The sequence below is a fragment of the Xenopus tropicalis genome, chromosome 4 (assembly GCF_000004195.4).
Source record: "Xenopus tropicalis strain Nigerian chromosome 4, UCB_Xtro_10.0, whole genome shotgun sequence".
NCBI classification, from domain to species: domain Eukaryota; kingdom Metazoa; phylum Chordata; class Amphibia; order Anura; family Pipidae; genus Xenopus; species Xenopus tropicalis.
The window spans coordinates 59,362,867-59,373,040 of NC_030680.2; the positions used below are offsets into that span (position 1 = coordinate 59,362,867).

A 10,174-nucleotide genomic window follows, 5' to 3' on the forward strand; every position below is an offset into this window, starting at 1 on the left:
CAGAAAGGGGTTTAGTGCTTGTGAATTAAGAGCCCCCTATACTGTCAGGCTTTCGTTGAAAAGTCTTTTTAGTGCAGCCTAATGGTTTGGTGTCTTACTTTTTATTGCATGTTATGGTAAAGGCCTTGAAAAATACCTAGGGACTTATCCCTGCTAATGGAGACATTTAATGTCCTAAGTATTAGATTCCCCTGGTGTATTACCTATACATCACAAAAATATTCACCTAGTCACACATAAATATTACCAAAACATATAAGGTATTGTGTCACTTCAAAACATAAATTCCTCCCAGTCTGAATTCTGTTTTGACAATCAGATCCAAGTAAGTCCCAGTAGGAGTAAGGTTTGTTGAAAATGTCCATTTGCTCTGCTATATACTCCTGGAAGCTAAAGGTGAAATTTGGGGTAAACACTAATTAGTTGTCCAAGGTATTATGGGGACTGAATAGCTGTTATAGCAGTGTTTCATTTTTGTTGTACCCTTGTCATGGTGTTAGAGAGACCCTGAACATATGTTGCGTCGTAAAGAGAGGGGTTCAGTCGAAAATAGTCTGAAAACCTTCCCCTGAAAGGCACCTTCTCCAGTGTGTTTATAGGTGAGACATAACTGTACAGCATCTCAGGGACTAACTAATCCCGTTAAGACATGTTGGCCTGTACCAAGAGCCTTTGAGGCAAACACTGAATATAGAATTGCTAGGGCATGATCTGATTTTTATTTTTCTGCAGCCAAATCTATATTCTGTTCTGTAGCAGTGGCAAGAATCACATAGGTATGTATCTACTTTTTAAAGTTGGACATTCTTACCATTCCTGCAAACCTAGGCTTAGTTCAATACACAGGATACTTCCCCCAAAGAGAAGCTTCCTTCGTGGCTTAGGCTTGTGCCTGGTTTCCTGCCTTTCTGGGTGGTGGAGCAGATTCCCTCCAGCCCATTACATCTCTCCTATGTTCCTGTTGCAGATGTGCTGGTGAACTGACAGAATCAGCGCTTACTTCAAAAAGGCCGCAAGTTATTAATATGACTAAGTATGGAGTTATTGCTAGAATTAAAGGAGAAGGAAAGGCTAAGTCACTTGGGCACCCCCAAGTGACTTAAATTGCTTACCTTGTGCCCGTTAGGAGAAAACTGCACCAGCCCAGGGTACCTGTAGCGAGTGCTTTCTTCTTCTGCGGAAAAATCTCTGGGCCGGAGCATGCGCATTAGAGTGAAATGTCGACTTTCTTGTTAAAGGTCGGCTTTTCACTATAATGCGCATGCGCAGCGCGCCAATGCGGAAGAAGGAAGCGATCGCTACAGGTACCCCGGGCTGGTGCTGTTCTCTCCTAACAGGGGCACCAGCCCGGGGTAAAAGGTAAGCAATTTAAGTCACTTGGAGGTGCCTAACATTTTGGCACCCCTAAGTGACTTAGGCTTTCCTTCTCCTTAATATCATTTGTTCACAGAAAACACAGTTTAAGAAAAGCTGAATTCCAAATGGTAAGTTTGCATTCATAACAGGTTATCCTTTCAGATCACATTTTATTTTTAAAGCCAATGTGAGATGGCATGTTTTCTTTACAGATGTTAGATTAAGGGGCATACTTGTTATAGTATGTAATCCAACATCACCGGTGTATATTATTATAGTGTATAGTTGCACACTATAATAAATATGCCCCTAAATGTATGAACTTCAATTACCTGGAGGTACAGTACAAGTTGTTTTTGTGGGCCATGGTACAGCACTACTAACTGACTACTGGCACTGCAAGTCTGCTAAATTTCCCCATTAGCATTTTTGTAACTACACTCCTCAGAGAGGGAGTGCAGGGTGTAAACACTGTGATAGCAATGTCTTTTATCTTTTAACCCATGAGCTTCTTATCCTGATAAATGGTTGCAGTGCAAAACAACAAAATCTACATGCAAAAATATTATTGGGCTTAGTGGCATAGAAACTAAAGTTGCCTTATATAGTTATAAGCACAGTTATGCCTATCTGCATTGCTGCAGGTTTCTGGTTCTCATCTAAGGATTTGCTCCCTTTGGAATTAATGAAGGGATGTCAAGCACTGTAATCAGCTTGCAAAAGAATGTGCACCTTGCTTTCTTTTAATGTTTTCTAAAATGTTAAAGGAGACATATAGGATAAATGGGAAAACCCTAATTTTGTAGGCAATTATGAGTAATATACGGTGCTGGTTTCACTTTGTGCTAAAAATGAATCCTATCTGTAACAATGGCCCCTTTATTGGAGCTCCCTATAGATCCTATCACTTCTCTGTCGGAGTTTGAAATGGAGAGTGGGCGTGTCCTAACGGTCCCTGCCAGAAGCACAGCAGGAGGGGAAGAGCCAATCACAGCCCTGCACTCCCACAAGCAAAGACAGGCTTCAGTTCCCTATCAGGTCAGCCTAGCTGCTGATTGGTTCCTATCTTATAGTGCTGTGTACGGAGGGCCGCTGGCTCCGCTGCACATGCAGAGAATTCAGCCAGCAGGAAGTGGAACAGATGGGCGGGACTAGTGGGGTTTTGGTGGAATTTCTCAATAAATCAGTCTGAAATGCAACTTTTTTTAAGCACATTCCTTCTATATTTAGAGGAGTATAATTCACTGGTACATTTGTAATTTTTATAGGATATGTCTCCTATAAACCTTGAGGCACAATCCCCCTTTAATAGGAGCTTTAAAGGAACTGAGTGTGGGGGTGCAATGCAGCTAAAACAGTGTACAATCGTGCATCCATTGGACCTTGTCTTTAGAACATTTGGGGCAGATTTATCAAAATATGAGATTAGCGCTCACCACAAAAAGAAACCTCAGCCAATTTCTATTCATTCCTATGGGATTTTTAGAGGTATATTTATCAATAGGTGAAAGTTCGAGTTCACCATTTGATACATACGCTTCTAAAGATTCAATAGGAATGAATAGAAATGGGTGAATTTTTCTGTAGTGAGCTCTAATCTTTCAATTTGATAAATCTGCCCCTAAATCTTTAATTTCGTCAACTGAAGCTGGCATGCCCAACAACAATGAACCACGTCAACTCAAGTCTGTGTTTTATAAATTTGTTTAAATCCGTTATATTTTCTGCCAATTGCTGTTTGGCAATAATTCTTGGTTTATTAACCCTTCCTTAGTGATGGGTGGGTGCTAGGAGCAACTATCCATATAAATTTCTTTCCCTGACACTGCATTAAAATGGCCATCTACAAATTCAGAAAAAAAAACTAGAGAATAAACCTGAAATCTTCGCCCTCGAACTGGCTGCGAGCAAGGAAGCCGCACAGTAAAATCACATTCTATAAATCGTGCCAAGGTTGACAGGACTGTACTGCCGTTCTACACTTAAAGTTTCCGGCGCCTCAAATGTACGTCATAAGTTGGGAATACAGAGTTCCGTAGCCAGAATTAAAGATGGCCGATTCAGACACCTTCCTTTACATACTTTGCCCTAGGTAAGGTGGGCTGGACCAAAGGCTTGAGGCGTGTGTACAAAATCTGTATGTGATTGGTTGGGTCATTTACAGTCACTAGGCTATGGGCGGGGCAATGCCGTGGTTGGCTGTGCTGTTCGAGCTGTCAGTCGCTCTGGATATCATTCTGAGATGAGCGGACACGGACCGGGGGCGACCCCGGGATTTGGAGCAATAGGAGGCCCAAAGCAAATGCACGGCAGCAGCGCCAATGGCCAGGGAGGTGCCATCCGGGTGCTAAAGGTAACAGACCTTGAATGGGGAGCGAAATATGAAAATGGACAGGAAAGGTATAGGTGGAGCTGAAACAGTCCGTGTATAGGTGTAGTGGGTTGTAGTGGCAAACTAGAAAGATGGCAAGGGGGTCAGTAGAGCCGAACGAGTAGCGGATGAAGCGAAGCTGCTTCTGATTGGCAGAGTATGGCTTTGCCTGCAAGCTGCTGCTAACGTGTGCCAACTCTGCATGGCACCGTAACTGGCGACATTCAGCCGGCCTGGGCATTTGTCTTTGTCGCACCCCTTAAAACTGACTCTGAACTAAAGGAGGGGGTAGGAGTCCTGGATGGGGTGCGAATGAACCAATGAGCTGAATGAATATGTGGGGATAACTGGGGTGACTGCGACAGTGAAGGGGGTCAGTGGGGCTGGTTAGAGTATAGTACTTGGCACCGTTGTATTGGGAGTGATGGGAAGAATAAGACAGAATGGCAGGGTTGAAATAGTTGCTAAAAAAAACAATTAAACCCTGCAAGTTTCGTTTCAGAATAATAAAAAAGACTCTCCTTTTTGATTGTAAGCTTCAGCTCTTTATTCATTTTTGGTTATATTTTTGTTTGTAATCTGTAGGTAAGGTTTAATGTATACACCCATTTATTGTACAGCATTGCGGTATATGTTGGCGTTTTGTAAATAAGCATTAATAATCCTTATCTACTGCATATAAGGGTCTTGCAGAAAGGACAGGCACTCAGTGACCCCAAACCCAGCTTGTGAAGGCGGAAAAGTAATTTATTAAAAAATGACTGTGCTAGTCCCATGGAAAGCATGAAACACCGAAAGCTATATTCTAATTTTTAAATAAATGACTTCTTGCCTTTACAAGCCGGAGTTGCTCACTGAGTGCCTGCCCATTTACTTGGGTGAGTTTTTTATTACTCTTCATTTTCAAGTGCAAATCAGAGGCAATAATTATGATGGGGCTTCATTTCCATTCTCAGATCATTCAATGTTCCGCGTCATAACTCCCCCACACCACCTCTACTTAGCACTTAGCACTACTGTGAGTGAGATTGCCACTGTGCGAAAGCCTTGAACTTTATCTTAGTGGCCATTTTGCAGTTCATGAACTACAGGGTGCCCTTGGTCATGTCATGGAGGGATAAATTAGTGTGTTTTTTACACTGATACTGCCTTGGAGTGGCAGGACTAACAGCAGTGGTACATTTAGGCACAGAAGAGCCAAATGGTCTTAAATGACAAAAAGTCTTGCAGGTGTAAAAGGAAAAAAAACCTTTCACATGGATATATTTATATAGACAATTGTTTCCCATAATGTGGGACAGCACTTAAATGGTGTGTGGGGGGTGCAAATAGGTTAACATGCTAAGGTGAATGCTTATTTGTTATGTTGAATATCACTGCAACTATAGGATAGTTCAACCATGTTTTCATATAAATGTAACCAAATGTTTCAATGCAAAGGGTGTCTGACCCCAAAAGTCAATAGACCTCTGCTATAGGCCTTTTATGAGCATACTGCAACACCAGATTAGCAAAACCTCAGTAATACAGGGGTTTATCACCAAGATCAGTTTCCCCATACAGTCTACCATGCACTTTGTGGTTGGTGGAGATGAATGAATAATATTCCCTATATAGCAGTCTTGTTTTTGGATCCCACCCAGTATTTAGGCGCTGGGTATAATAATAGGTCAATTTCCAATAGACTCTGTGCACCCCCATTTTACCATCTCACTCCATTGCTTCCTAGCAACACTCATTAGTTCTTTAATTACCAGGCAGCACAAGACAGTAAACACTGCAAAGCTTGACTTCAGTACTTGGCAATGGAGCAAGTTGCATAGAGCTGATTCTCCCAGAAGTGATGCTGTTAGCTCCAGTTAGGAACTTGCTGGATCAGGTAGATCCATGGTGAGTGAACTATTATTTAGGAAAAAATGCCAGTGATGGTCAGCTACTGATTTCTGTAGGCCACTGTGTAGTTTTTTGTTGGTGATTTTTATATCAGCTCTGGGTAAGAGTGTTGAAATTCTTTGTGCTACACTCACATGACTGCAAGAGCGACAGGTAAATCAGTCATGCCTTGGTTGGTTCTGAGTTAGGATTACACGTATAATTCTTATAACAATAATCATAAAATTGCACAGGTTTGCTTCCAGTATGACCAAAATACATTCCTTGGCAGATAATGGTGGCATATACAATAGGAATATACTTGGCCATTGCCTTATGCACAAAAGTAAGGAATTAGGGGCTTTCTCAGAGCCAGTGATCAAAAAGAACCCTAAGCCATTACCCCAAAAATATCCTGTGTGTGTTCCTAGTTACTGTTACCAATGCCAGCAAGTGCCCACACCCTGTGCCCACCCTCTAGTTTGCTATGGAGTGTTTTGTCTTTTTGAAACTACTTGAAAATGCTTTTTTGTGCAGCTGCCACCTATCCTAGAAAGCAGACTAGGAATTGAAGATTGGCAGATAAATATGATGTGATTCTGAATCTGGCTGCTGGTTGCTTTGTCATTGGCAGAGGCAAATTATTTAAAAATGCTACAGATACCCCTCTTGCACATTTTGAATAAGAGTACTTCTGCATCTATCATTGGCCCTTAGCTTTTTGTAGGGTTTTACCAGTATTACACCACCTAATGAATGCACAGCTTAATTTCTACTAAGATTCTACTACACATGCTTTCTGAAGTCACCCTAAGGAGGTAACTTTGGTCGACTTCTGAAAGCCAATGTGACACATATGTTGTCCCACCGACGATTTACATTCTTGCCAGGAGGAAAGAATTCGGGGAGATTAGCCTCCACTGCTAGAGAAGATTAATTGCGGGGCTACTAATCTCCTTCTGTGTCATCAGCCTTAATAATAACTAAAGCGATTCTGTGATCCCCATTGAGGAATATCAGCCTCGATTGAAAATTTCCATTGTTTGGACAAAAGGAAGTGAAGAGAACTTGAATCTCAGCAGCTCTTGTTCACTTCCTACTGTTCTGATTGTTGAGGTGGTTGACCCCAGCAAATTAAACAAACGCAAGGTGGCCATGTCCGTATATGGCATGTTATAGCGTATCTGTCATAGGGTATCCAGCCGTTTGGCCTGTGTGACAGTCAGTCGGATACCATGCAGGTCAGGCTGTATATGGCTTCTGTTGTTTGGAGATACTGGCAAACGCAAGTGGTGGAAGGCCACTGTGATCTCACACTTCTTACACTGCTTACTGAAGATTTGTTGAATATATTGCATTGACAGACAGCACCATAGATTCTCAGTTTCTGGGTTTAATTCTGTTCTCTGCAGATCACAATTGCCAAGTATATCACAATCCTGCTGCCAAAAACTATGCCTCTGCGGCTAGAACTAACAATTGTTAAAAAACAATGTTTTGTTTTGTTTGATTAATAAAATGGGTATTTGTTGGTCATCCAGTAAGTACCTGTCCCACAATGCATAGTAGTTGACTGAGAGGGCCAGGAAAAGTTTGCTTTGCACATTGTAGAATTCATATCCATTCAGTCTTTATTTCATATGGTTTAGAAAGATATAATTTTGTTCTGAGCGCTCTACTGCAGAATTGTACCTGCTATTTGCTATATGATTTATACAGTGAATCCCATATCTCTGCATATCGTTCCTTAAACCAGTGCCAACTTTCTAATTTTCTAGCTCTGTGAGGAATTGTGGTTTGTAGGCTGCAGAAGGACTGGCAATGCTTTCTAGCCTAATAAGATGTTTATTTATTTTACATCGTTTACAGGCTTTTTGGCCAATATAGATGTTCTATACAGAACAATGTATAGTAGGGTGAAACCAGAGATAACCAGAGATAGGCACCAACTACACTGTGATGATTGCTAAAGATAGTGATAGGCTTTGTTAACAAGGCCCTCTCTGGCCCCAATATGAAAGTAAAATACTTTCTATTTATATACTATAAACAAATGTTGCTTTTGCAATCACACATGGACAACATAACACAACAGAGAAGGAATCATGTGCCTGAGATAAAAGGAAGGGGCCATTACCGAAGTTGATAGCGACTGTAGGCTTTCTCTCTAGGAGGTGATGTCATTGTTGAACTGGAGAGAATGGATGAAACTGGAAACAGAAATGGAGATGAGAAACAATATGATATAGGATTTGCGATAAAGGGAACAGATATGGATAAAATAGGAGTAAGATAAGAAAAACAAAGATGTTAGCATATGAATGTTATCCGGTATCATCCAGTGAGAGATCTAGAACAATATGTTCTCTAATCTCCTATCCATAACAGTGTATAGATGTTAAGACCTTTTCAAACACTCTTGTGCCAAAAAGATAAATCTTTTATAATCTTCCCTGTAGCAAGATATTTGAATTTTCTGTTCCCACAGAGAAATATGAAGCGCAGTGGAAGCAGAAACTGTTTGAACCAGAAGAGTTGCCTTGGCTCTCGTGAGCGAGAATGGCTGCGAGAAGATCCAAACAGAGGCTGCGTCTATGTGTATGGAACAGACACCAGTGCTTCCAGCCCTGATCTTCTTGTAGTCCTTTGCACAGTGGAAACCTCTGTATCAGAGATCTGTGCTAGTGAGGGGAGAGATGGCCTTTATATTCAGCTCAATGGAGATCTTGTCAGGTAAGGGCAAACCAGAACAGCAATATTTAATATGTAACAAGCAGATAAATATATATAAGCTGAGGTGATTCTTGGTTGGGAGCGATCATTAAATCAATACAAACAGGCAAAAATATGTTTTCATCCCTTGAGTTAATGAGGCTGATCTGATTAGGACAACAATTGGATCACCTATCCTCACCTATCAAGATTTTCAAACCCGCTTGATATCTGATTTTTGGCTATTTATCAGTCATGGAGCCAGTCGGAAGGCTGCCATATATGGCCAAGAAACTGCCAGTATGTCTTAAGTGTGCAGCTTTTATCAACCAATGTATTGCCAGCATTCTTCAGTATAAAGCTCAAATATTATCACAAATAAAAGAAGGTTAGAGGTTTCCACCACTGGGCAATGCTGGACCTCAAGTTTTCCAGAGATATACACGTCACTATACGGCACTTAAAATTGCCCAGCATGCCATTTACCTAATGGGACATTTAGCCACTGTTGGGTCTGTTTATTTTCAATTGAAAGTGAGTGCAACAGTTAACATTTGCATGGTCTAGATTGTCTAGTGCAGGGATCCCCTAACCTTTCTTACTCATGAGCCACAGTCAAATGTAAAAAGACTTGGAGAGCAACACAAGCATCATAAACGTTCATGGAGGTGCCAAATAAGAGCTAAGATTGGCTATTAGGTAGCCTCTATGCACACTGTCAGTTTAACAAGCCACTGATTGGGGATCACTTGTCCAGTGTCATGACAGCCTCAAGTCATGAGTAATGGGCAGATCAGCTGCCTTAAAGGACTTTAAAGCTTTTTCCTGTAATTTAGAGCTGTTTCAGTCTTGCCTTAACACATAACCTGATTCCCCTCTTGTTGTTTTGCATTATGATTTACAGCTTCTACATAATTAAATTTAAGAGAAATGTCTTTGTGCTTCCCTGTAGGAGGCTGGATCCTCAGGAGCGACCGTTGCACATGATATATAAATACTTAGCTGCTCTGGGCTTTCAAGATGCCCTGCGGATCCAAGAGGAAGCAGCTTACTCAGACCTAAGCTGCATGATCCGGTTCTATAGTGGTAAATAAAAAAGGGGGGTTTGCCACGTGCAGTTCTTTACTACCTTTTTTTTTTTTTTTTTTTAAAAAAAACCAAAACATTTGTCTGATGCTCAGTTATACCGTTCATTATCGCCTTGGATAAATAGATGACTTTTATTGTTCAAGCCTCCTTTGCGATTACAAGGTTGCAGATAAGTGAAAAGATTGCTGTATTAGCCATAGTTCCAATGGTGATTCTTCCTAGAGCCCACGATTAATGATTTCAACCCTAATGGTGGCCATACACCTTACAGTTATGATCATGCAACCGTTGGTCATACGATCAACAAGACGTCTGATTGACGAGACGACCGATATCCAAACCCTTGCTGATATCAGTTGCCTCGTCTCCCAACAGACACGCACCCAATATCTTATGAAATAACACCAACAGAGGGGGTGGGGCCAGAAAAATTGTCTAAAAGAATGCCACAGAGGGGGAAATTTTGCATCTTAAGGTTGTGTGTGGGGCAATAAGCTAGGAAAGAGCCTTGCAGGCTCGAAACCTGTTGTGTTGAAATAAATGCTTTTGAGCACTTAATTCCTGCTAAATAGCCTTTTACTTGTATTTCTTTACTATTTTGATTTAACCCCCATGGCTTAGGTGCATACAAGAATATTGGTTTTTTTTTCACAAAAAAAATTTACTCCGTATTCCAGCTAGGAAAGTATAGTGTTGGGCCAGACCTGCGAGTTTCAGGTCAGTCCACTCAGGGTTGGACTAGGGGGTGCAGGGCCCACCAGGGCTGCTGCCTCA

The 10,174-nt window shown here is 41.3% G+C and overlaps 1 protein-coding gene across 1 annotated transcript; it reads left to right on the forward strand.

Moving 5' to 3' along the window:
* Nucleotides 1–3,602: 3,602 nt before the first annotated feature.
* phlpp2 (PH domain and leucine rich repeat protein phosphatase 2) lies at nucleotides 3,603–9,969 on the forward strand. Its single transcript, NM_001126743.1, is given in 3 exon segments — nucleotides 3,603–3,709; nucleotides 8,088–8,332; nucleotides 9,264–9,969. Coding segments are annotated over 2 exon segments (381 nt in total). The 5' UTR covers nucleotides 3,603–3,709; nucleotides 8,088–8,093; the 3' UTR covers nucleotides 9,406–9,969.
* The last annotated feature ends 205 nt before the right edge of the window (nucleotides 9,970–10,174 follow it).